General features: G+C 42.8%; 1 protein-coding gene across 7 annotated transcripts in view; it reads left to right on the top strand.

Moving 5' to 3' along the window:
• DRP2 (dystrophin related protein 2) overlaps positions 1-27,894 on the top strand; it is a 102,462-nt gene that overhangs the window by 63,501 nt on the left and 11,067 nt on the right. For 3 of the 7 annotated variants that reach the window (XM_058714724.1, XM_058714723.1, XM_058714725.1), the window contains exons 2-15: positions 8,430-8,606; positions 12,742-12,905; positions 14,796-14,952; positions 16,378-16,498; positions 18,082-18,350; positions 18,735-18,881; positions 19,315-19,393; positions 21,064-21,124; positions 21,426-21,487; positions 22,514-22,588; positions 23,524-23,725; positions 23,957-24,042; positions 25,692-25,849; positions 26,173-26,339. In XM_058714724.1, the coding sequence (XP_058570707.1) occupies positions 8,490-8,606; positions 12,742-12,905; positions 14,796-14,952; positions 16,378-16,498; positions 18,082-18,350; positions 18,735-18,881; positions 19,315-19,393; positions 21,064-21,124; positions 21,426-21,487; positions 22,514-22,588; positions 23,524-23,725; positions 23,957-24,042; positions 25,692-25,849; positions 26,173-26,339 (1,865 nt within the window). In that variant the 5' untranslated portion in view covers positions 8,430-8,489. Of the gene's footprint in view, positions 1-8,429; positions 8,607-11,581; positions 11,702-12,741; positions 12,906-14,795; positions 14,953-16,377; positions 16,499-18,081; positions 18,351-18,734; positions 18,882-19,314; positions 19,394-21,063; positions 21,125-21,425; positions 21,488-22,513; positions 22,589-23,523; positions 23,726-23,956; positions 24,043-25,691; positions 25,850-26,172; positions 26,340-27,894 lie in introns of those variants that run through there. The other 4 variants (XM_058714728.1, XM_058714727.1, XM_058714729.1 and 1 more) reach the window with 4 other exon arrangements.

A 27,894-nucleotide genomic window follows, 5' to 3' on the forward strand; every position in this document is an offset into this window, starting at 1 on the left:
GTTTATGATTCTTATGCATTTATTTATACTTTTGCTACATATGTATGTGTCTTTAAACAGCACACACCATTTTTTTTCATGTTTTAAAATTTTATATCAATGGTACATATTCTTGTCCAATTTTTAAAAATTCAGTGTTATAGTTACAAATCATCCATGTTGTGACATGTGACTCTAGGTCACTTATTTTTTTCACTATTGTATAACATGTCATTTAATAAATATGCCTTGATTTATTTATCCATTCTGCTGTTTATGGACATTTAGGCTATTTCCAGGTTTTGGCTCACAGGGCTATTATGATCATTCATTTGTAGATATTCTTATGTGACTATTGCTATTGTGTATATATCTAGAAGAGAATCATTCCATCACAGGGTGTGAGAATCTTCACCTTTGGGAGATATCGTCAAATTGCTCTGCAAAATGGTTTACTAACCTATACTCCCACCAGCAGTGTATCAAGGTTTCAGATGTATTGCGTTAATTGGCCTTAGAATAAAATGCTCCCCTTGGGGATGCATCTCTGATTCTTTTCACTGGAAAATAAACTCCATTTCTCGAAATTGCTTGACAGCTAACTTCTCAGGAACACATGTCCTTGTTTCTGTGTGTAAATGAGGGGGTTGGTCTAGATAATCTCTAAGATTCCTTCCAGTTTGACAATCTGAGGCTCCATGATTTATTCATTAAGTGAGAGCATCTGAAGCAAAACCTCAGTTTTTGGCTACATTGCAATAATTATTTTAGGAACAGATAACAAGGTTCAGTACCAATGAAATGTGTGTCTTCTCTCTTAGTGCCATGCTGTCAGGTAGAAAGTGCTGTGAGAGAGGGGGGCCTATCATTTCATGTTAGTTTGGATTGGACAGAGGAATCTATAGCCCATGGGAAGGGAGTCTTCTTCCCCCTGCTCTGTTTTTTTCTAAGCCTCTCATGATTTAGAAGTCTTCCCTATTTATTTTTCTTCCAAGAATAATACATGCTTGTTATAAAATACATACATGTATATGTACATGTATGTATATATATATATATACATACATACATAGTTGTGTGTGTACATATATATACATACACAAAGTATATAAATCAAAGGGAGACTCTCCCTCACACAACTCTCCAGAGTAATGTTACTGAACAGTTTTGTGTATCCTTGCAGGCTTTCTTTCTATGCATATACACATGTAGATTTTTTACAAAAGCTTTTTGCATAATTGTTGTTCTATTAGACATATTATTCCTAACTTATTTTATTTTATCTAAAATATATATCTTCAATGTCTGTTCAAATCAGTGTATATAGATCCACCTATTTATTTTTAACAGCTGTATAATATTTCATTTTGTGAGTGGCTCCAATAATAGGTAAGATTTGAGTACTTACTAGGTGTCAGAAACTATGAATTAACTCCTTGTAACAAGGCTATGAGGTAGGCCTCTTTGTTATCCCTATTCTACAGGTGCAGGAATTGAAGCACAATAAGGTCAGGGAGCTTATCCAAACCTGTGCTGATAAGTAGTGGAGCCAGGATGCAAACCTGAGTGTCCTGGCTCAGAGCCCACACCGTTACCTGTCATGCTGTGCCACCTCTCTGACACAGTCCACTTAACCAGTCCCCTGTTAATAGACATTTGAGTCGATTACAGAGTTTTGCTATTGCAAACAATGCTGCAGCAGCTACCCTCATCCATTTCTGCAAGTATTTCTCTAGGATAGGTTCCTCGACTTCTCTAGTTTTATAGGCAGAAAGAGCTTATTGATTCATTAAAAAAAAATTTACTGAGTTCTAAGGCCCTGGAGAAGCTCAGAAGCTAGGTCAGTTGACCAGAATTTTACTTCTCAAATGTCCTAGGAAAGTCATGTAAATATTCCGTAGGGTTTGCCAGCTGGGTGGTACCCCAGACCCCAGACTCACTGCCTTCTCTAAGCTGCTTGTATCTTTGCCTGAGTAAGGCATGACTGAGTCAGTTCTTGGGCTCCCATCTGGTGGCCCATAGCCAAAAAATCTCTGCTTGCTAAGGTTAGTGACTACAATGCCTCAGGGCCTGTGTTCTAGAATACAGAGGCAGAATAGTGTAACAGTGACGAATTTGTATTCTTGGACACACCTGCCTGGATACAAATCCCAGCTTCTCACCGCATATTCACAATATCACTCTGAAGCACTTACTTACTGCCTCTGTTCCTCTGTGTTCTTAGCTGTACAATGGAAACAATAGAAACCACTTAATAGGGCTATTGTGAAGATTAAAGAACTTGGTGTATGTAGACTGATTAGTTAATTATGTAAAACATGGAATACAATAAGTTTTAACTGTTATTATTTATTTGGGCTATGGAAAAACTGTGACACTAATGATTACATAAAACAGTTGAAGAAGTCCATGACATTTTGGTGAGGAGTGGGGAAGGGAGGGAGGAAGTAGCTGTTAAATAGCTAGTATATTGACATGGTACAAAAGGATATTCAGTAAAAACTACATCTCTTGTTGGTGGGCTTTTGTGGGTGTGGGTAATTATTCTATTTTGCAACCCAAGCAGTGACTATATGGGAATTTACTTTATAATAATTCTATATATTTTATACATATGCTTTATGTATTTTCTGCAGGTATGTTTTTAAAACTGAGAGAAAATCCCACAGGAACAGAGGGAATTCTCCCACCCCTGTCTAGTAGCCATCTGTCTCCCTTCTCCAAAAGCAATCAATATTAACAGATTCTTTTGTATACTTTTATTGCATATAATTTTTTGCATACATAAGCACATATTTTTCTTTTGGTTTTACACAAATGTAAACTAATTACCTTATTTTTTTCTACTTTTCTTTTTACTTAAAATTATGTCCCAAGAGATTATTCCATTTTGGCACATAAAGAGTTCTTAATTATGTTTTTAACAGCTGTATAGAATTCCATTATATGGATATGCCATTATTTATTTAACTAGTCCCCTAGTAATGGACATTTAGGTTGTTTGCATTTTTTTTTTGGCTATTTCAAGGCTTGCTTCAAATGCTAGCATTCTGTATACATCATTTTACACAAAATACAAATAAATATGTGTATCCAAAGCATTTTTCTTCATGCCTCCTGGGATTTGTACCTACAAAGTTGAGAACCTGTACGCTTACCTAATTGGAGTTTAATTCCATAAATCAAGTCAGGAAACATTCACTGAGTGAATGCTCTGTACCCGGCACTGTCTTAAAAAAAAATATGTGGGATATAAATAAATATCAGGCATGGATCTTATCTTCCATGAGCCAATAATTTTACTTTCATGTTGGAATCCTGGTATTTCACATATGTTTTTAAAGCTTTTATCTCTCCCCAAGAGAAATAATTTCTCCCATCTTAATCTTCCTGAAAGGGTGTATGTGTGGTTTTGAAAACCAAGAAGGGCATTCCTAGTAGCAAAAAGCCACAATTTGGTATCTAGCAGGATCCTAGGGGAGAACACAGAAGAGTCAGTTCCACCCCCAAAGCATCTTTCACACTACTCCATGTGTACAAATCACCTTAGCTCAAAACCATCTCTTCCATAAATACGTCCTAAATCCCTCCAACTTAAGGTGAACACTTCCTCCTCTGTGACCTCTCAAGACATGATTTCTGTGTCCCACATAAGGTATGAATCATTTTTTCCCTTAAGTTATACTTTTAAAAAATGTGTCTTATTTCCTACACTTGACCATCTGGGGACTAAGATTCCTCTCCAATTCCTCACAGCCTCTGCAAATTAAAAAGAAAAATAGGAAGAGAATCAGTATGTACAGGTGGTAATGTGGGGACATCATGAAGATAAATAGGCAGAAATAAGAATCTTTGTGCAGAACAAAGAGCACTGGTCAGGAGTCAGGTGCCCTGGTTCACTTGTGTCTCAGCATCTTCATCTCTCAAATAGGATCATAATCCTTCCTGGGCCATCCTTACCAGGTTGCATTAAGGATCAAGAAAGACAATAGCAGGCTACAAAAGCATGTTATACAAGTACAGGGGGTGCTAGCATTTTCTTTCTTTCTTTTTTTTTTTTTAAGGGAATGCTAGCATTTTGATGTGTGACAACTTTTTTTATTTTTAAAAATGTATTTATTTTGAGAGAGAGAGAGAGAGAGAGAGACGGAGAGCACAAGCAGGGGAGAGGGCAGAGAGAATCCCAAGCAGGCTCCATACCACCAGTGCAAAGCCTGATGATGCAGTGCTCGAACCCAAAAACCATGAGATTATGACCTGAGCTGAAACCAAGAGTCAGATGCTCAACAGACTGAGCCACCCAGGCACCCCAATGTTTGACAACTCTTAAACATTAATGTTTTACAGGTTAGCAAACCAAGATCTAGAGAGATGAAATGACTTGAGGTCACAAGTGGCAAAGTCTGGAAACAGCAGAGGATAGTCAAGGTAGGACTAGAAGGAGTTTATTCCTTCTCTGCCTATACTGGGATTAGACTATCTGAATTCTCTGACTCCTGTGTTTGTTTTATTTTTGTTTTGTGAAGCATCAACCTGATATCAGGTCAGAAGAGGAATAAGAAGGAAGTAAGTTAATCTGCAGAGAGGTGAACCTCAAAAGAGACAAAGATAGTTCATGAAAGAAGAAATACAACTGGCCACTAAAAGTATAGGAAAAAAGTTAAGCATCTTTAGTAATTAATGAAATATGGAGTACTCCTTAAGATGCCATCTTCTCTTAAAAAATTGGCAAAGATGTTTTAAAAATAAGAATACTCACTGTTGGCAAGTATGCTGGGAAACTGGCACTCTCATCCATTGCTGGTATTAGTATAAAGTGATCTATTTTTTTCTAGGGCAATTTAGAAGCATCACAAACCTGAAATTGGTTCATACCCTTTGGTCTAGGAAGTTTTCCTTCTAGGAAAATATCCTAAGGAAAGAATCACAAATAAGCACAAGGCTGTTCATTGCAGTGTGACTTAAGTCTAATTATTAAAATTATGGTATATCCATTCAATTGAATAGGATACAATGATTACAGCTAACATTTATTGAGCAGTATACTATTGCCAGGCACTCTACTAAGTTATTTAAATACATTATTAATTTTAATAATTAGAATAACTATGAAGGTAGTATTATTGTCATCTCCATCTTGCAGATGGGAATACCGAAGCTCAGAGAGAAGTTAACTCATCCCAGGCCACACTGCTATTAAGTTGAATAGTGTGGATCTGAATTTAGGTCTGTATGATGCCAAAGCCCATGGCCTCAACCATAGTGCTCTATCACCTTTGCAGTCATTAGAAATCATGTTTTAGAGGAATAGATAGTGACATTCTAAAATGATCATGATATAGGGGCACCTGGGTGGCTCAGTCTGTTAAGCATCTGACTTCGGCTCAGGTCATGATCTCACCATTCGTGGGTTCAAGACCCGCATTGGGCTCTGTGCTGAGAGCTTGGAGCCTGGACCCTGCTTCAGATTCTGTGTCTCCCTGTCTATCTGCCCCTCCCCCACTTGCAGTCTGTCTGTCTGTCTGTCTCTCTCTCTCAAGAATAAATAAACAGGGGCGCCTGGGTGGCGCAGTCGGTTAAGCGTCCGACTTCAGCCAGGTCACGATCTCGCGGTCCGTGAGTTCGAGCCCCGCATCAGGCTCTGGGCCGATGGCTTGGAGCCTGGAGCCTGTTTCCGATTCTGTGTCTCCCTCTCTCTCTGTCCCTCCCCCGTTCATGCTCTGTCTCTCTCTGTCCCAAAAATAAATAAATAAACGTTGAAAAAAAAAATTAAAAAATAAAAAAATTAAAAAAAAAAAAAAGAATAAATAAACATTGGGGCGCCTGGGTGGCTCAGTCAGTTGAGCTTCCAACTTCGGCTCAGGTCATGATCTCACGGTCTGTGAGTTCGAGCCCCCTGTCGGGCTATGTGCTGACAGCTCAGAGCCTGGAGCCTGCTACAGATTCTGTGTCTCCCTCTCTTTCTGACCCTCCCCTGTTCATGTTCTGTCTCTCTCTGTCTCAAAAATAAATAAACATTAAAAAAAGAATAAATAAACATAAAAAAATTTTAAATGATCATGATATAAATGATAAATGAAAAAAGCACAATTCAAAATTATATATATATATATATATATATATATATATATATATATATATCATATGATGGCAATTGGATATGTATGGATATATTTTTTTCATAGAAAAACTACTATAAGGCTTCATACCTATTAGTTATTTCTGGGTGGTAGTGTTATAGGTTATTTTAATTTCCATCCTTATGATGTTTTTTGTATTTTCCAGTTTTTCTGTAAAGAATATGCATTATTTGTGTAATCAGCAAAAATAAAAATGTTGATATAACAAGAGGTCTGAAAGCAAGCATTTTGTAGCCTTCATGCTTGTGACACATCTATAGTAATTATTTTTTATCTATTGTTTTATGTTTTCTGTTGGTGTCAGATGAGAGGGGAGCCATATTTTCAACCATTCTTTGGAGAATCTCTTTGGGGATGAGGAGCTACATAGCTGTGTAATCTCTAGAGACTTTGACTACAATTAAGTGTCTTTTGACCTTAAATTCTTGCATCTTTGTGATCTGTAACAGTCCCCAATCTTGGACCATGGGCCCCTGAGGAGGAGGGAAGGGCACTCAATGCAGGAGTCCACAGATCTTTAAATGTATAAGTGCTTTTTCTTACTCTGTAAGTGCTAAAAGTATAGCTACTATTGTAGGTATGAGTGGGTGAAGTGAGATTCTTTTTTTAATCTTTCTTAAGAAGGGGGCCTTAAACCTAAAATGTTGGGAACCACTGAAATAGAGACTAAAAATGGTGGCTATTTAATCATCAACCTCAGGAATCAAAGATGATTATGTCCTGCCCTTTTGATCAGGGTTTTCATGTCTTTGCCCAACACTAAAAGATAGGACTTTTAGCATTTCCAAGCATTGTCTTTGTTACCCATTCTCATCACACTTGTGTACATTCCTTGTGTACATCTAACTTTTTCACTCATATCTTCCTGTTCTCAGCTTAGCTCCTGACATCTAAAGCTGAATATGTCTGAAGCATAGCTTATTATGGAACACTGCCCAAGCATAGCTTATTATGGAACACTGCCTTCATCCCCTACCCTACCAAATTTGCTCCTCCTCCAGTCTTCTCTCTCTTGTTGTTGGTAACGTTATCCACCTAGCTCCCAAATTAGAAACTTTTCACTCCTTCACTTCCTTCACCCTTCACATCCAATTGATCACCGAACCCAATGTATTTTACCTCTTCAGTGTATCTCTTAATCCATGCTCTCTGCTCCATCTTCCCTGCAACTGCTTGCCTATTATAACAGCTCTTTAATGGATTCTTCCCCTAGGAGAATCACTCCAAAAGGCAGCCAGAGGGCTCTTTCTAAAATGCAAATCTGGTCCAGTCACTCCCCTGCTTAAAATCTTCTGTTCCTCCCTGTTATCTACAAGATAAAGCCTAGAATTCTCTGCTTGTCATTCAAGGCATGACCCAATCTGGCCACAGCCTCATTTTTCAGACTTGTCTACTGCTCCCCACAAGGCACCTACCTTGTACTCTGGTCACACCATACATTTCATTTTGTGCTTTTTGGAATTATTTATTAATTTTTTTTAATCTCTCCTGCCTAATGACGATCTGATTTCTCTCTCATGGCTCAACTCAAGTGTATTTCCTCTAGGGAGACTTTTCCTGACCTGACCAGGTAGAACTAACCTCACCTATCCCTTCACTCCATCCCATAAATACTTCTACCATTAATGCAAGTAACACTTTATGACTTGATTTTTTTCTAGGTCTGTTCTTTCTGTGTGTGAACTCCTCAGGGATAGGCACCATGTCTTTTTCATCTCTGAGCCTCCTAAACTCTAGCCAAATGGAACTTACTGTTCTCTGAACATGCTATGCTTTTTTGTGATATCCACCTTTACAGAGGTGCATTCCTCCACTGGGGAGACCCTTCTTTCTTACTCCCCTTCTCTGCATAGACAAACATCTACTTGTCCTTTGAGACTCATCTCAAATGCAATTTCTCTGAAATCTTTGCACATTCTCAGAGTTAGTTGTCCCCAAGTCTGTGCTCACCAAGCCTTCTGGTCAAATCTCGATTATAACACTTGCCACATAAGCATTTTATGAGCTTATATGACTGCCTCCTCCCACCCTGCAACCTCCCCGACCCTCTTCCTCAGGCTCTGAGATCTCAGATAGCAAATCATCTTAGTGTCTCTAGCATAAAGCACAATAGATGAACAATAAATACTTCTTTGGTCAATAATTAAATAAAGCCTCTTATGGTACATGGTGGCCTGGGAAAAACTATTGGGTAGACCAGTAAGCTTTAATACTTATTTACATAACTGGTCAAGGTACCCTTGGGTAAGTGTTGGGTTCATAAGCCTTTTCTAGGTCTTGACTCTAAATCTGTCCTTGTTACTTTTCCAGGTGCTTATGGTCAACAGTTGGTGCACTGCCCATTCTCTCCCCCCATGAGCCTTGGTTCTGATGCAACCTATGGTCATGCAGGGATGCCCTTACACCCTCCCTCGATGTCATGAATGGCGGGCAGCTGACCAGTTCCATAACAGCAGCAGCCTCCGTAGCACCTGCCTCCAGCCTCAGGTAAGAGGCTGATAGCAAAAGAAAGTCCTGTGGAGAAAGGGTAGACACAGGATCTGTGTGTGTTCTTGTGGGTGTCCATGCTTCCTAAGGCTATGGGACACTCTCTATATACATGAATCTGTTTGGAGGGCATGGGACCTCCTTCTGACTCATCCCTTATCACTCATGAAGCTTTTTTAAAAATAAAGTTTATTTATTTTGAGAAAGAGAGAGAGAGAGACAACGTGGGGGCAGGGGATGGGCAGAGAGAGAGGGAATGAGAGAGAATCCCAAGCAGACTCCTCAGTGTCAGTGCCAAGCTCAATGTGAGGCTTGAACCCACAAAGTGTAAGATCATGACCTGAGCCAAAATCAAGAGTCAGATGCTCAATCAAGTGAGTCACCCAGGGGCTCCCTTGAAGCCTTTTATAGGGGGCATGGGGCAAAGAAATGTGTTGGTCTGGGTAAGTGAAAGGGCCAAGAATGGCTGAGGGAGACTAGTTTCATGTTAACCTCCCAAGGAAAGTCCCAGAAGAGTGTGACCCTTCAGGGTATCACCTAGGACAAGGCATGATCTTCCTTTGCTTTAACTTCTTTATGGAATACTTCATGTTCTGCACCTGAAGAATATTCTCTCTCCTTCCATGGGCTCTTCCTCTCAAGCCTTTAGTCTTACAGCTCCTGGCAGAATCCCTGTAGCTTCATATCTGTCTCTCCTTTCTCTCTCCTCCCCTAGGAGTGGAATGGTGGTACTGTGTGTTCCTGCCTATATATGTTGGTAGATGGGCAGAGGATGTATGAGAGGTAGTAATCCCAAGAGGATAGCCCCCTTCACTGACAATGAGGGAGGTCCATGAGAAAGTTGACTGGACAAGGGGGAAGCATAAACATATTTTGGCTTGTCCTACAATGCTTTGAGGTCCAGAGGCCATAAGGGTGTGAAAAAGTACTATGTCTCCTAGTATCTCACAGATGGGCTGTGGTGCTGAGTCACTGCTGGGGGTGCAGACAGCAGCTAAATACACAGGGAGGAGGGAAGGAGGGAGAACGGCAGCGGGGATGGAAAATGTGGGTGCTGGGGAGTCCATTTTGAAGAGAATAATGAGGAAAAGTCCAGAGAGGCATGACATCCAGGTCTTCCTGAGCTGTCTTCCCACATCTAACCAGAGAGAAATTGCTGCCTCTAACATATTCTCAGGCAAGTGCCAACTTGGAGTTCCCCAGTGTACCTACCCCTTTCCCAGACTGGGACTGCCATAGGGTCAAGTGATTGAGAAGTCTGGGCCCTTCCAAAAGGCTTGCCCTGCACATTTGTCCACCCCCTCCAAATTTCACCATCTAGACAGAGGGACCTAAGGCTTCATTTTGTGATTGAGAATGGTGAGAACCACCCCTCTCCTCTGCCACTGTCCACTTTCTTCTCTCCCTTCCCTATGGCCCTGACTTTGTCTTAAAGTTTCAAGAGATAAGGAGAGAGCCCTCTGGGGAGTGGAGTGAGAAACAAACATCTTGGCTATAAAATCCAGAAGTAGAAGGCCATTGGTAGCAAAAAATGTTGTTATTCATTATTTGCCTATTGTGTGCCTGGCTGTGCTAGGGGTACTTGTGAGTATAAGGGAGGACTAGGAGGGGAGAACAGGGTGAGGGAGTATAGTAAGGGGGCCAAGTGGGGATTTAGGAAACTAAGAAGAAGTCTGAAGAAAATGAAACCTAATATGGGTGGAGCCAAGTTCGTCATGGGCGCTTCCCTCAGAACCAGGACAACTTGGTTGTAGCTGAGTTACAAGGAGCCATTTCTAACTCTCAGTCTAGGGGATTCTGTGAGACTGGCTTGATCCCAATTATCCCAGCATAAGCAAAACTGTGACCCAGAACTAGAGCCTGCTCTTGGCCTGTCATCCCCTGCCATCCCCCATCCACCCAGAATGGCTCCACCCCAGACCCCCAGAAAGGGTCAGGCAGCTGCTCCAACTATTCCTGTAGGTGGGCCTCAGCATGGAAACAATGTGGAACTGTGGAAAGCCCAGAAGACTCTGTGGGAGATTAATGAGGATAGGAACAGAACACTTTTTGGTAAAAATGAAGTGTTTTCCTTCAGTGCCGAAGAGTGGGGGCCTAGCTTGGGAATGTTAACCTTTCCCCCAGGCAAGTCTGATTGAAAGAGAGAAGAGTGACCACTTCCAGAAGGGGCCCTACCCCACAGGCCAGTGGCCCAGGATAGCACAAGCAGGGCACAGGAGCCTCCCTGGCACTGGATCCCTGTACAGAGCTACTGAGTTCCATTTTGCCTTCTCCCTCCCCTGCAAAGGTTCAAGGGGATGCCCATAGAAAAATCTATTTCCCCCTAACCTTAGAGTGCAGTGAAAGGTCTGAGGAGGTGGATAATGACTCTCCCTTCACTCCTCTCTGCCTCTCAAAGGTAAGGTAGAGCACCCCCTTGTTTTCATAGTGGGCTCAGATGAATCTTCTGCTGTTCAACTTCCTGATCCTACCATCCTGTGGCTCTGTCCCCAGGTGTGCCACACACATTCCTCACTGCTTCTGAGGACACTTACTTAGTTAAAGACAAGGCTTATTTCCAAGCCCATCCTTCTGCCAGGTCTTGGGGAAAATAGCTTACCAGAGGTTTGTCACCAAAGTGGTCTGATCCTTTACTCCACCTCAGGGGAGGGGTAGGCCTGGACGCAGTGAGTCCTTTGTGTCTTCCATAGAAAATGAAAATAAATCAAGAGAAACTACCTTCTGCATGCCCTTCCTCAACACCATGGAATGCCCAGTTCCACTCCCGCAATCCTTGGCAGCCTGGGAGGGCCTTCCTGGCCCCGGTGTGGTGGGCTCAGATGGGAGTGAGCTGGAATTCCCCAGGGACAAAGCTCTGATTCACCAGCTGAGCCCTGACATAGCCGCCCCCTCTAGATTCCTAGGGGGTCAGTAAACAAACAGGGTGACAGCTCCCACCTCCTGACCTGGCTCAGCTCTGCCAGCCTTCCCTGAGGGAGCCTGCTTAGAGCCTGTCAGGATTCTGCCTGTGGCTCTCCAGACACTGATTCTGGAAGCAAGCTGAAGGATAATCATGGAGCTGCCTAATCCTGCAGTGGAGTTCCCAGGCAGCACAGGTAGGGTCACCTCATGGGAATATAGGGTGACTGAGTTCAGAACTTTGCCCTTGAGCCTGGTTGCTCCCTCACTTCCTTTCAGTGTGTGGCTGTGAGCTGTGGTTTTAATGGGATGATTGTTTTCTTAAATTGTTGGAAGAGTCTTGTGTGGGAAGGAAGTATGGTTTGGGGGGAAAGGGAGACTGGAAGAGTCTCAGCCACCAACAGAACTATGTTGTTTCTACAAAACGCAAGCAGGTATGCAGGTGGGCAGACAGGTGGGTTTCCCAAGTCTGGGATTGAGCAGCACAGGCTGAGATTTCCTCGTCCATACTCCCCTTCCCTCAATTCCCTTCTGCCTTTGGCTGGGCAGTCCTAGCAGTGTGCTAGAGGTGGCTAACTTATTTAGCACAACCCTCATTCCCCCAAACCTTGTAATTCCCTGCAGAGTGAAGAAGTGATGGGGTCTGAGATTTAGGGCTCAAGGGAAGCCTTTGGCAGGATCTATGGTCCTCTTGGCTGCTGACTCTGGTCAGCGTCCTTTGGAGATCAGGGTCAAAAATATGGCTTTAGTTCTCTCTCAGCCCATGGAAGATGAACAGTACTCTTTAGGACTATTTCCAGGCTTTCTGACTGGTGGAAAATGCAGGTGGGGAAGAGGGAGAGGGGGCATCAAGGCCTGGATTCATTTGAGAAGTAGGACATCTATTACTGATATCTTTCCCTGGCTGGTCTACTCTCTCTCCCTGAATCTTTTGATGCAGCCCCTCAGCTTTCTTTTCTTTTTCAGTGTGGGACACTGAGGTTGAGCCTACAGCTTACCTTGAATGCTGTGTTTGCCAGTGTTTGGGCAATTCTGAGCTGCTCTTATCTAAGGAAAATACTTCCAGAATCCCATCTGGGCAATAGTCTTGGCAGAATTTACAGTAATAATCCACCCCCAAACATACCCTGGGACATGCGCTTCTCTCTCCTTGTTCACATTTGTCCCATCCTTGGCTTGGTGCAGACCAGGGTGTGGCATACTCTGGGGATTGCAGGATGTCTATGTTTCTGTCCAGGTTAGAGTTGCTGCTACTGCCCCTGCGCCTCCTCAGGATGGTGCTGGGGTTTCCTGCCTAAGCCCAAAGCTATTCAACGGGTCTGTTGGTGCTGCTGGACCCCTCGAACCACGAGCCATGAATCTGTGTTGGAATGAAATAAAAAAAAAGTCTCACAACCTCCGGTAAGGCCTGGCCCCTAGAAACAGGAGCCTTAGGCAAATGGCTGGGGTGGTGTTGGGCTCCTTTTGCTGCTTCAACTTGTCATTCTCCTCTCAGCCTGTGTCAGCCTCATCATCCGCTTCTCATCCTCTCATCAGCTTCATCATCTACTTCTCCACTTCCTTCTCTGGACCGTGGAAAGGACCCTGGGTCAGAAGTCAAGAGGCTTGGATTTGAGCCTAAGTTTATTTTTTTTTAATATTTATTTATTTATTTTGAGAGAGAGAGAGAGAGAGAGGGAGAGAGAGAGAGAGAGAGAGGGAGAGAGAGAGAGAGAAAGAGAGAGAGAGAGAGAGAGAGAGAGAGAGAGAGAGAGAGAGAGAATCTCAAGCAGGCTACACGCTGTCAACACAGAGCTTCACAAGAGGCTCGATCTCATGAAGCTTGAGATTATGACCTGAGTCCATATCAAGAGTCCCATGCTTAACTGACTTAGCCACCCAAGGCCCCCCTGAGCTTCATTTTAAAGTAGTTGTGTCACCTTGGATATGTGGTTTAAGTTATATGAATTTTACTCTCTCTTTTTTTTTAAAACAAAAACAAAAATGAGTAAAGGAACTTTCCTAACTACTTCACAGTGTTGTAAGGATTCTTATAAGATATGAAAATGCTTTCTGAACTTAAAAGCACTCATGTATAAATGAAGGATATGTGTGCTCCTTCCTCCTCTTCTTCTCATAACTGTCCTTCCTCCATCTCAGTAGATATTATCTGCTCTCTTTCCCATCCTTTTATGCCTTCTACTCCCATCCATTGGTTATCACCCAATTATTCCTCCCCAAACTGAAGGCAAATCTGTATGAGCATGAAGGCAATTCCTATATCAGTTGTCCCTCTTCTCCCTACCCTTCTGTATAACCTACCCCCACACTTTTCCTCTCCACTCCCTATTATCAAAGCCCAAACCCCTGGCTTTTGGTAGGCTTTGGCTGGAATGAGACAGTGTAGAGAAGTTGAAAGAATGCAGGCTCTGGGGTCAAATAAACCTGAGTTCAAATCATAGCTCTACCAGTGATTTAACTGTGTGACCTTGGGCAAATTACTTAACCTTCTTAGGCAATAGTAGTACCTACCTCATAAGGTCACTGCTCTGAGAATTAGTGGAAGTACTGACTTAGGTAAGGGTTTGGTCCAGGTAGTAGGGAAGTAATGAATAGTTATTATTGTCAGCTAAGGGGAATGGTCTTGATAGCTGTACCTAGGCTGGCCTCTAGCTTCTTACCACTTGGTCCTCAGCTCATGGTTCATTTGTGGGGGATGGCTTACAGAGATGATTATAGTGTATGCATTTTTCTCCTTCCATATGTCAAATCTCTAGCCTCTGGTGCTGTCATCCTTTGGGACCCTCGGGCTACGTATATTTGTATGTGTCCTCACACAAATGAGCACCCATGTTCAGTCACCTCATTTGCCCTTTCACTTACTGTATCCTCTTCCTACTCAGAGGTCAGGGTCTGAGAAGCTTCTGTTGATGAGTAGTTTGGCATGGTTTGAGTTCCTCAAGGGCAAGAGGGTAACCAGACAGCTGTCACCCCTAATGCCCTTGTTCAGTTTCCTCCCCTTCCCAGCTTTATGCTGGGCAAGCAACTGAATTAGCTGACATCCACACTGTCACACCTCCCCACTCATGGACCTACCCATTGGTTTTAGTACTGTACTCCATGCAAAGGTACATTGGGAACCTCTGTGGATGGATAAGATGGAGGGCTCTGGGCCTCCTCCTACTTCAACCAGAGAAGCTCCTCTTTAATCTGTTTTATATATATTAAAGTTCTACACAAGTGTTTGGGGAAAAAGTGTTTTGCCACTTAAAAAGAAGGTTGAAAATCACTGGTCTTTTGCATTGTGTGCAGTGCTCGCCTAGAGGCCTTCTCAGACCACAGTGGGAAGCTTCAGCTCCCTCTCCAAGAGATTATTGACTGGCTCAGCCAGAAAGATGAGGAATTGTCAGCTCAGCTGCCCCTGCAAGGGGATGTGGCTCTGGTGCAACAGGAGAAGGAGACACATGCGGTAGGTTTGAAATACAGAGGCTGTGGCGTGTCACCTCTCAGCTGGGAAGGGAGCTTTTCTGCAGTGTTCTGACACATGAGCACTTAACCTCTGCTTAGACATCTGAAGTAACAGGAAGCTGGATACAGTTTTACTGGGTTTTGGATAGCACACCACCAGAGTAAGTCAAACCTCTTCTCCCTGGCCCTTTCATCAAATACTGACCTCTCTTAAAATCCTGCCCTGATTTTCAGTGGGGACATGGAAAAATGAACATAATATAATGTTAAGTGAAAAAAAACATAGGATACAAAAACTATATACAGGTGGATCTCAGTTGTACAAAAACAAATATAGACGTGTGTACATGTATACACACATACAAAAACATAAGAATGAACTATATCACAAAGCCCACAATGGTTAACTCTTGGTGACGAAATTAGAGTTCTTTTTAATTTTTCTTCTTCATGCTTTTCTGAAGTTTCTAAGATTTCTGTGACATATATTACCTCTTATAATCAGAAATTAACAACAGATATTTCTTAAAAATGAATACAGAATGCAGTAGGAGAAATAATTATGTGACATGGTAGAGGTGTTAGCTAAGGCTACAGTGGCAATCACATTGTGATATAAATGTACCAAATCAATATGTTGTATATCTTAAACTTACACAATCTTCTATGTCAATTATATATCAATTTAAAAAGTGGAAACAGAATGGAATACAGTACAGCAAAAAAAATAAACTATAACTGAATGCCACAGCATGGATTACTCTTAAAAACAGTATGTTTAGTGAAAAAAAGCCAGGTACAAAAAGAGTACATACTGCATAATACCATTTATGCAAAGTGTTCAAAAATGGGCAAGACTAATCAGTGGTATTACAAGTCAGGATACTGGTTACCTAAGGGGAAGGGGTGATATAGTGACCAGAAGGGGCCCTTGAGTATACCTGCTGGGATGCTGGTGGAGTTCTGTTTCTTGATCTCAGTGCTGGTTACAGACATGGAATTACTTTATGGAAATTCACCGAGCTGTACACTTTTGATTTGTGTACGCTTCTCTATATTTTGACAAATTTTAATTAAAATTATGATATAAATCCTGCCTGTCTGGTTTTGATTTCTCTAAAGCCCCTTACTGGGGAATTTCTGGGTCTTCCAGAGAACCAAGATTTTCAACACCAAATCCTTACATTTCTCTCTACCTTGTGGCATATACAGACCCATTTCATACTAAATAGATCTCCCTATGTCAGAGTCACTCTTCTGCTTATAGAGAGGGACTGCAGCTCTTTATGTCTGGGTAGCCCAAAGATGCATGATAATGCTACAGGATCAAGTTGCACTAAGGAAGAAAGGTTGTCAATTGCAGAATAGAATTTGAAGCAGTTGAAAGACTTTACTTCCCTATTGACCATGTTGCTAAACTTCATAGGCCTTTATGGAAGATGTCAAGTCTCGGGGCCCTTATATCTACTCTGTTCTGGAGTCAGCTCAGGCCTTCCTGTCCCAGCACCCATTTGAGGAATTAGAGGAGCCTCGTTCTGAGAGCAAAGGTGGGTAGTCTTCCTCTCTTTTACCTTCTTCTTGAACTGCTAAACACCTTCCTTCCTTCCCCAAACTCAGTTTCTCAGCTATTATCTAGGAGAATAATTTTCTCTTAGGAGTCCAAAGTTGGGAAGGAGCAAGGTTCACACTGCAAGAAAAAGCAAAGAGAACAAAAGAAAAAAAGAAAGAAAAAGAAAACCGAAAAAGCAAAGAGAACAGAACCTGGAGCAGGGAAGACCAATGGGTGGCTCAAAGCTGTATGTGACTATGTGGAGCATCATGTGTGGCGTTCTAATGATACATAAAAAAGAAAAAACAAAAGACTCAAATGCATTGAGCTGACTCTGAATAAAAGTAGTAGTATGTCCTTTAAAAACGTACTCCTTTAAAGAAAAATAAAATAAAATAAAATAAAATAAAATAAAATAAAATAAAAAGTGTACTCCTTTATTCCGACATAGAGAGACATGCAGTGATGTTCTAATCAATGAGAAAATAAAAAATCTTTTTAAAATCTAAAAAGTTAGGTGATGACATTTCAGGAGAAAATTTATTGTGGGTCTTTATTGTGGTGACTTCTGGCCCCTTTCCTCAGTAGAGTAGGCTACTCTAGGTCTAGGTTCAAATAAGGGAGGAGGGTGGGATTCTTGGGGTAGCCCAGCAAGCCCTCTTCTCCAGAAGGAGTTCTCAACCTTTCAAGACTGGCTATGAATAGCCTGGAAGGATCCTTTGTTAACTGAGCTCTTTGTTAAAGCTGTTGACTCTCTTGGTTTACTTCCAGCCCCTCAGTAGGAGGCTATTAGTCAATTTACTATCCAATGGGCCTCAGGACAAGTTCAAAAGAGAGCAGGATAGTTCCAATTAACCTGGAGTTTTGGGGGTCTGAATCTACTTCTGAAGGGAGTTCCAGGGGAGGATGAAGAAACCTACAATTTAAGAGCCTAGATAGAAAAGCTGGGAAAGTTATGCTAACCTCTCCTAGGCATAAAATACTTCCCTTCTTTGGATGGAAGTGGGCAGCAGACACTAATGCAAAATGGCATTCCAGGGTCATGTGCATAGGACTCTGGATGATTTGCCTCACTGTGCCTCTTAAAATATTTTACTCACTGGGGTGCCTGGATGGCTCAGTCGGTTGAGCGTCCGACTTCAGCTCAGGTCATGATCTCACACTCCGTGAGTTTGAGCCCTGCGTCGGGCTCTGTGCTGACAGCTCAGAGCCTGGAGCCCGCTTCAGATTCTGTGTCTCCCTCTCTCTCTTCCCCTCCCAGCTCATGCTCTGTATCTCTCTGTTTCAAAAATAAATAAAAACATTTTTAAAAAATTAAAAAAAATAAAATATTTTACTCACTGTTTACCTTGCCCATTTTTTTAAGAATATGAAGAAATCCTCTTAGCAGGTGGAAAGTAACAATATGGTCTCTTGACTGTGGTGTTGGATCCATGAACCTACATGTGTGGTAAATCGCATAGAACTAAATATACACATAGGGGCACATGAACATTTTACAGAGGTATATCTTTGCCTCTGTCTTTCCCATGGGTGCCCCTGCCAGGTTGGCCTGACCTGGCTTCCTGCTTGCTCTTACAGATACTTCTCCCAGACAGCGGATCCAGAACCTTAGCCGCTTTGTGTGGAAGCAGGCAACGGTGGCCAGTGAACTATGGGAGAAGCTGACAGCCCGCTGTGTCGACCAGCACCGCCACATTGAGCGCACTCTGGAGCAGCTGTTGGAGATCCAAGGGGCAATGGAGGAATTAAGCAATACTCTGACCCAGGCTGAGGGAGTACGAGCCACTTGGGAGCCCATTGGGGATCTCTTCATTGATTCACTCCCTGAGCACATCCAGGCTCTTAAGGTATACAGGCCCCCTAACCTGGCTAAAGTCCACCCTGAAACCTGACACTCCTCCCAGACCATGTCCCTGCTACTGAAGCTTCATTGTTGTCCCAGGTTGTAACTGAGCCTTTTCCAGTTTATGTGCTGGATTTTGGGGCCCGTTTAGCTGGAGTCTCCTCTGTCCTTTTACTGTCTTCTCTTTCCCTTGTGTTTTCTGAGTAAAAAATGAAGCAGATAAGGACAGTGGCCCCCCTCACCTTCATCCAAATGGCCTAATAGCAAGCACCTGGATTGTGCTATTGAAACAAAAGTCTGGGTGAAGAAGGAGTAGTTGAGATGAATGACTAATGGTTCCTCTTACCTACTTTCTCTTTGCTGTGGGACTTGGGTCCTTGTTCTATAGCTATTCAAAGAAGAATTCTCCCCTATGAAAGATGGAGTGAAATTGGTGAATGATCTGGCCCATCAACTTGCCATTTCTGATGTACACTTGTCAATGGAGAATTCCCGCGCCCTGGAGCAGATCAATGTTCGGTGGAAACAGCTACAGGTAGAAGAGAAGCCTGGAGTGAGCCAATGGAAAGAGCTTTGATATAAGTAGGCTTGGGAGAATCTTCTTCTGGCCAAAAGAAAGTGAAGGGGCATTAAAGTGGGATGGGACCTCCATGGGGAAAGAATAGTAGAGCATTTGGGGCCAGGGAACAGTCTTCTCAACCTCTAAGCTGCAGGAAGTAATTGAAATGAAGATTTGAGAGGGGCCTGTCTAAATGTGGGCATTTAGGGTCAGATAAGAAGTGACTGCGGCCTGTAATTAAGAATGCTCTTCTCTGACCCTTGAGAGTGATGTGGAAGCACTAGGAGCCATGGAAGGATCTAGAGCCAGAGACGAGTTAGCTTGTGAAGGACTTCACAAAGATTTCTGGAGGTGCCTGGAAATCTCACACTAAATATCTGGAATGAATTCACTCTGCCTCTTTCCATAGGTGTCAGTTGGCGAGAGGCTTAAGCAGCTCCAAGATGCCCACCGGGACTTTGGGCCTGGGTCACAGCATTTCCTCTCCTGTACGTGAGACAAACTAGACTTCACTTAGCAGAGCCACAGATACCTTACAAGAGAGTCTACTCATGTCCCTTGGGGGTCTGGTAGGAGCCCAATATATCTTGGCATCCAAGAAGCAGTAAGGATAAAGCAGTGCAGTATAGTGGAAGAAAGGACAGGGTCTCAAATCAGAGAGACCTGGATCTGAGCCTCTGCTCCTTGACTTAATAGCTGTGCAAGCCTGAAGAAAATAGCTTAACCTTTCTGAACATCAATTTTCCCATATGAAAAAAGAAGAGAAAATATTACCTAACTCATAGGGTTATGGGAATATTAAATAACTTGAATTTTTCAACAATATTTATTGAGGACCTAATGTGGGCCAGGTAGTGTTCCAGGCACTGGAGCTACATCAGTGAGAACAAAACAGACAAGTCTTTAGACTTATAGAACTTCTACACTAGTAAGGGAAGCCAGAACATAAACAAATAAGTAAAATCTATATAAGGTAAATTGGTGACAAGTGCTGTGGGAAAAAAAAATAAAGCAGGGAAGGCATGAAAAGGCAGTGCTGGACTTAATGAGGGAGGCATTGCAATTTTGAATAGGGTAGTCAGGAAAGGCTTCACTGAGAGCTCTCGGAACAGAAACCTCAAGGAGACAAGGGAATGAGCCATGTGGATAATTGAGGGAAGAGCACACCAGGCACAGGGAACAGCAACTTCAAGGACCTCAAGGCAGGGGTATGCCTGAGGAACAGGAAAGAGGCAGGTGTAGAAGTAATATGGAGAGGAGAAAGCGGGAGATCAAAAAGGGTAGCAGGAGGCCAGAGCACCGAAGGCCTTGTAGGCTATGGTAGGAACTTGGGATTTTATTCTGAATGGAATTGAGAACCTTTGGAGGGGTTTGAGCAGAAGGGCAACATTGTAATAATCCAGGTGAGGGATTATGGTGATCCAGGTAAGGGTGGTAGCAGTGGAGATGGTGAGGATATACAGATGTGAAAATTAGATATGTACACAAAGCATTTGGCAAAGTATCTGGCTCATAGTAGGAACTCAATAAATGTTAATGGCAGTTAGAACTATTGCTATTAAATAATCACTGGCATGCAGCTATACCTATAGAGGGCTCTTGTATCCAGGGAAACTGCAGTGAGGAGGTTTGCCAGGTGACTTAGCCTCTCCTCAAACATCTGGAAGATAAAGACATGGAGCAGAGAAGGGCATCCTTTTCCAGAATTCCTCACCAGAAATAAATGGGCAATACCATTCCCCATTGTCCCATAGGACTGAGAAGCTTGGCCTTCTGAGGGAAAGTTTTTGAGCCCCATGAGGAAAGTAGTCCACTTCGTATCTCTAGCAGCACTGCAGCTGAATGGGTAGAAATGGCAGGCTGCCCAGGGAAGAGATCATCAAGGTGGCTGAGGCCAGATATTCCTCTTCATGCCCTTGCCACATCATTGACACATGAGGGTATCGGTGACAATTTCTTCTTCCCTTGCCCTAACATCAGCGAGAGAAGTAAGTTTATTAGTCTTGCCCCACCTTCAGGGGCTATTAAGAGCTGGTAATGCAAGTCAGACATCCCTGTTTTGGACTTAACCACCTATTTGGGAGGATAGAGCAGGGGAGTCAACAGGAGCCTAAAAAGTATTAGTGGCCAACTTCTTTCTCTTTCTCTTCTTTACCAGCCTCTGTGCAGGTTCCCTGGGAAAGAGCAATTTCACCCAATAAAGTTCCCTACTACATCAAGTGAGTGACCATCTGAATTAGAAGTGGGTCATTCACCTGCCCACCCTCCTCCCTTGCCTATCCTTTTTTTCTCCCTGTTACTCCTTATCTGTTGGGATTCCTCCATCCAGTCCAGTTTTTCCTCCTACTCATCTCAAGAGCTCAAGATTCTGCCTGGGGAAAGGTGCTTTGGGATATTAATGGTCCACCCTCGGATCCTGCAGTTCCTTGCATCCAAACTATCACTGAGTGAAGCGCATATGTGTGTGGGGAGGGTGGGGGGTGGTGTGGACCCTGGTATTATTGATGCTTTTGTTTGTAGCCACCAGGCTCAGACCACTTGCTGGGACCATCCCAAGATGACTGAGTTATACCAAACCCTGGGTAAGAATTCAGAGTTCCTGTATAGGGTGGAGATCTATATAGCTGCCTTTTTCCTGTAAGAACAGAAGGGAATTCCATTCAACAAACAGGTGGGGGTAGAAGGGGACACCTTGTCATTTACCCAGTGGCCTTCCTTCCTTTCCCCTCTGCACCTCCCTCAACTGTAGGCTCTACATTCCTCCTAGACCATTTTACTATCACATTAGGGAATATTCTTACAGACCTGCTTTGAAAGACACTGTCCAGGCTATGATGAATATGACTTCCGTGTGCCTTAGTTTTGGCTACTAAGAGATTCACCATTAAGGTTGCAAATTTTATCCATGCTGATGCATGTGAATATAGCTCATTCACTTTCTTTGCTGTAGAGTGTTCCATTTTATATACAACAGCTTCTTCATCCAGTCTACTGTTGATGGACTTTTGGGTTGTCTATAGCTTGGAACTAGTAAGGACAGTGCTGCTAACCTCTTGTACATGTCTTCTGGTGCACATGTGCATGTTTTTCAGTCTAAAGGTCTAACATCATTTCAGTGTGTTGTGAACAGACTAGGAAATTTGAAAGTGCAACAGATCCTTTGCAAGAATCATATTCAATATTAATTTTGTTATGTTGTTGCTTTATCAAAAATCTAGTAAGGTATTATCTCCTGAAATATTGTGATTCAGTTATTTATACATGCACACATAGGGTGTACATATTGGACGGTGATATCAAATGAATGTCTTACTGTGCATCTTGGTCAATGAATGCTTGAAAATCACTGCTCTAGGATATGTAGCCAGATGTGTTGTGGGATATGTGAATGTTCAATTTTACTAGGTACTGCCAAGTTGTTTTCTGAGGTGGTTGTATCAGTTTATACTTCCACCAGCAGGTCCTCATTTATCCACATCTTTTCTAACACTTTCTGTTTCTTTCTTTCTTTTTTTTTTTTTTTGCCAATCCAGTGGGTGTAATATGGTATCTTGTGGTTTTAATTTGCATTTCCCTGATCTGAGTGTGTCTCTTTCCATTATTTGTAGCTGATCTGAACAACATTAAGTTCTCAGCTTACCGCACTGCCATGAAGCTACGCAGAGTCCAGAAGGCACTGCGTTGTAAGTTTCCCATCTCACTTCCCCGCAGCCTTCACCCTACTCCCACTCTTCCTCAACTGCTAGCTGTTTTCCACTTTGATTCCACCTTGTCCAGGGTTGTTGATTGGCTTGTCTCCAAAAGCTGGAGTATGCTGGTTGTGGGCACCTGCTCTTTCCAGGGGCCTTCCATTATTTCCAAGCCCCAGACTTGTCTCTAAATTAACCCATAACTATCCTCCTCCTTGTCCCTTCCCTGCCCAGCATGGATAATCAAGCAACTGTTTTGTGGCAGGAAGTAGTCCAGCCCAAGGTTTGGAGCCATCAGGGGCTTGTGTTCTTTTGCCATCTTGGAGTTGGTTATTGAATGTAGCAGAACTATTGAAGCAAGTGCCAGTGGTTAGGGGACAATGTGGCTATAGATAAAATGTGCTTTCTGGCCTTTCTTAGGAAGGCTATCCATTCAGTCTTCCTGGCCCAGGCATGTCTGACTAGGCTGGTTCCATCATTCCAGATAAGTAGAAAGTCCTCTTAAGGCACGTCACATTTACCCAGACATACCTGAGCCTTCATAACTGGTATCTAGGTTCTCAGAACAAGGTTCATGAACAAACCTGTTTGCTGTTGAAATGTGTGTAAAGACAGAGAAACGTAAAATGGGATTTGACTCCTTAGGAGTTAATACAACAAAAGAGGTGAATTTACTCACATCCTACCATCTTCTTGAAACTGATGCCAAAGAACATATGGGTATATAAATGTTTGGGGTTAATTTCCGGGGCCTTTCACTGCCATCTCCCTCTTCAGGATGAGGATCTTGGTGAAGGGCAATCTTGTATCATACTTATAAATGGATGGTCTGGAGATTCAGTCAAATTTGGTGATGCTAGTGGTGTTATCTTCTCATGCAGTCCTAGGAGTTCTACTTTTGGCCACTCTCCCTCTCTTTTCCTTCCCAGTGGACCTGGTAACTTTAACCACAGCCCTGGAGATCTTCAATGAGCATGATCTGCAGGCCAGTGAGCAAGTGATGGATGTGGTAGAGGTCATTCACTGCCTGACGGCCTTATATGAACGGCTGGAGGAGGAAAGAGGCATCCTGGTCAATGTGCCACTCTGTGTGGACATGAGCCTCAACTGGCTCCTCAATGTTTTTGATAGGTAAGGGCCTGTACCCTCCCCTGCCCCAGAAACCTCCAGGATGAAATCCAATGGGATATCTGAAGTGGGCATTGTGAGAAGGGGTCACTCCCACAGTGGACTTGGACTTAGCTCAACTTGGGGCATGGTTGGCACAGAGCCCTGCTGGGATAAAGTCTGCCAGGGAAATTAATGCTAAGATGTTAACCCTTTACATATATTCATGTTCTCAGTCTCTTCTCTTAAACCTAGTGGTCGCAGTGGAAAGATGCGGGCGTTGTCCTTTAAGACCGGCATTGCATGCCTGTGTGGCACTGAAGTAAAGGAAAAATTGCAATGTGAGTACAACTCCAAAGTCTGAAGTGGAGTTGGGTGGAGGGAGAGGCGTGATAGGAGGAGGAAGGGTGAAAATAAGCAGAAGGTAGGTCTTATGACTCAGCAGAGCACTACTCAGGCTACATTCTAACGGTGGTCCAGGCTAATGCAAAAACCTACAACAGTCAAAGGCTAAGATGGGTCTAAGACCTGTTATTATTTCCAGTGTTACTCCAAGGATTTTGACTTCTTCTGACCTAATATAATTAGTTGACTAAGCTCTGAGTTGGCTTCCTGGGGTATCCAAGGGCCTGACTTCCTAGTGCTATTTTCCTGTGACCTATCAGGCTCAGCCCTCCCCTAGTCTGAATCTCAAGCCATGTCACACATTCTACTAGAGACATCCCTTGTGATTACATGGGCAGGGCACAATAATCCCCAATATCTAGGAGGTGAATAGTATGCATTTCTGTAGTTTTTAATCTCTCTGGTTTATACTGCCTTTGCTTTCCCCTCCATCCTCCATCTTCTGTATGGCTTTTTGTACTTTTCTGCAGCAGCAGTGTTAGTTGTCAAGTGCTTAATGTGTGTTGACCGTTGTGCTAAATGTGGTGAGTACAAGGTCCAATCAGACACGGTCCCTGCCTTAGGTTGTTGACAGTCCAGAGGAGGAGATACAAGTACACAGAAAGCATTTTTGAAAGTGTTAATTAGAATAATCTGAATGGCAAAGGATATGTGCTATATTAGATCACAGAAGAGGGATGACAGTGGGAAAACTTTAAAGGGAAGGAGACATAGCAAAGCATGTTCATAGCAATGATATTATTTATTTCTCCCAATATTCCTTTGAGAAAGAATGGATAGTAATTATTTCTTCTCAATTTTCAAGTGAGGAAACTGCAGCATAGAGAGGTTCATGACTTATCCAAGGTCTTACAAGCTAGCCAGTAATGGACCCAGAGCTAAAATCCAAGCCATATGCCTTCCACTTCTGAGTATTTTCTAAGCCATAGGTGATGTATGAGACAGACAAGAACCTCTGAAGGAGCTTTGCTAAGATTGCGGTAGCATGGGGGTAGTTCTCACAGGGCAGATATAGCCCATGTTCGAATATAAGTACCATAGTCTATTGCACATATTAGACTATGTTCTATTAGACCATAGTCAATTAGGTGATCATCTCCTATTTGTGGATGATCCATGTCAGTGTTTGTTTCCATTTGTGTGGAGAGTTGAGAGTTTACTGTAGTGTCAGATGACATGAGCTATGTGAACAGGAGGGGACTCATGATCAGGCACACCTAAACTCCACACTCCTTCATCTTGCTTCTTGAGAATCTGTTTTCCCAGCAGTGCCATATCTGTGTCTGGCACTGGTCTGACATGCAGCCCGCTCTCTGTCTTCATCTCTCTCTCTCTCTCTCTCTCTCTGATGCTCTCTCTCTCTTTGTGTCTGTCTTGCTTTTTCTCTCTGAACACAGAGATTGCTCTTTTTATAACTCATGGGCTTCTAGAAGATCAGGGATAGACCTTTAGGTATTCCAGTTTCAAAAGTCATTAGCTAAGTCTGTGTACTCTTTCCCTGTCTTCCTTTTCTGCTCCTTCTCCTCACACCACTCTCTGGCATTCCTGCATCGGGGTTGGCCATGACTTATGGTGGGGCCAGCAGACCTCTTCAGCCAAGTAGCCAATTCAGGCAGCCAGTGTGACCAGCGCCACCTCGGTGTCCTGCTTCATGAGGCTATTCAGGTGCCCCGTCAGCTGGGGGAAGTGGCAGCCTTTGGGGGCAGCAACGTGGAGCCCAGTGTCCGTAGTTGCTTCCGTTTTGTGAGTATGGGACTGGGTAGGGATGATAAGAGGGAAGGTGGGAGGAAGGGAGGGAGAACTATGAGTGAGGCTTTCAATCTGAACTACTCAGATGTAAAGGAGTTTCTTCAGAACAACAAAATAGAGGGTTCTCTGGGCTTTTAAGTCCAGAGTCCTACTGGGGAGGGTGCCAGCTCAACTAGGACAGGGCAGTAGGTGGACACCTCTGTAGAATAGGCCATAGGCCAACCCAGGCCTTGCTGGTTCTCCTGTCCCTGTGAGGGGTGCCATTCTAGGAACACTTTGGGCCCCACTCATTGCCATTGGGCTTCTTGTTTCCCTAGAGCACCGGGAAGCCAGTCATTGAAGCTTCACAGTTCCTTGAGTGGGTCAACTTGGAGCCCCAATCCATGGTGTGGTTGGCTGTCCTGCATCGGGTCACCATTGCTGAGCAAGTGAAGCATCAGACCAAGTGCTCTATCTGTAGGCAGTGCCCCATCAAGGGCTTCAGGTAGGGAAAGCAATACCTGCTAGAATGATAATGTTAAATAGGCCATGTTACATATAAAATCATATATTATGAAACAATGTGCATATTCCATAATTATATAATTACAGCTAATCTATGGTACGCTGTTATATGTTGTTGCAATCCTTTCTACTACTGAATGTTTAACTTTTTAGAAAATCAGAAATGATGAAATATTTTCTTTTCTTTTAGTTTATATTATGAAGTATTCCAGACTGACAAAAAATGTATAGAAAAGTAGGGGGTGGGATGGTGAAATAGCACAGAAAGGGAAGTAGTTTGTTCATTGTCTCCCAGGGAATATTAAGTAGACATATAAGATCACCTGTGTACCAAATGGTATGCTGGCAAATGGTTCACAATTGACTCCCCAGAAAGCAAAGCAAACAAACAAAAAACAAAACCTAATGTGTAGTATTTGCTAATTTCCATGATGTAAATACTCCCACTGTGGCTGATGTCCAGGTACCCACAAGAGGTTGAGAAGAGATGCATGGTTGTACACTATTTATAGCATAGATGATAGATTTAAACAACCTCAAGTGCATAGATAATAGGAAAATAATTAGGAGGTGATGGGTTCTGGGTATGTGTTACCTTTGTTTTTAATATCATTTACTTAATTGTGAGTTTAGTAATTTTTTATAATGGTTGTATTTAACAACTGGCTTGGAAAATCCCTGAAATTTTTAACATCCACCACCAAGCTTAAGAAAGAAGGCCTTATTGCAAGACATTTGAAGTTTCCCTGGTTACATTCTCCAGGCTTTCATCATAAAATGCTCAATTTTAAAACTTTTTAAAGCCTTAAGGCACTCTCTTTACAACTGCCCTGCTTTCTATAAGCAAATGAGGCACAGACGTGGAATGTGACTTGCCCAGGTTCACCGTTGGTTAGTATAGATCCAGGAATAGATGTTGGATCCTCTTGACTTCTCTAAGTCCAGGCATTTCACCATTGTGTACTACTAGGTCTGGGCAGGGGAGTTCAGCCAGGTTTTGGACCTGGATCTTATGGGCTAGTCAATATTTAGTAATAATAGAGTTATTTTTATAAACAAGTTTTGGAAATAACTTAGCCGACTTGCCCAAGGCTGGTAGAATAAATGGCCTTTGTATTGGAAGTGTAAGTTCTCCAACGTAGGCAGTGGTACCTGTTAGACTGAACCCTTTGGGGCTATTTTTGTTTAGAAAGCTGTTCGAGGGTTGATAGGGGGTGGGGGAGAGGGGAAATGGGCATAGAGGAGGGCACTTGTTGGGATGAGCACTGAGTGTTGTATGGAAACCAATCTGACAATAAATTATATTAAAAAAAAAAAAGAAAGCTATTTGACATCGTGAGCTCTTTACCCCTTCCCACTTCAACCCTTTTAAAAAAGATGGTGAGGCAATGCTATTCCCCACACTTCCTAGGAGTCTGAGCATGTAATTTCATGGAGGTTTGTGGTCTTTAGACTAAGGCTAGTTATCCAGTGAGGATGAAGCCACTGTTATGTATAGGAGGTTGAGTGCATTATGACTCCATGTCCCGCCCTCT

Source organism: Neofelis nebulosa, chromosome X, assembly GCF_028018385.1.
Source record: "Neofelis nebulosa isolate mNeoNeb1 chromosome X, mNeoNeb1.pri, whole genome shotgun sequence".
NCBI lineage: Eukaryota > Metazoa > Chordata > Mammalia > Carnivora > Felidae > Neofelis > Neofelis nebulosa.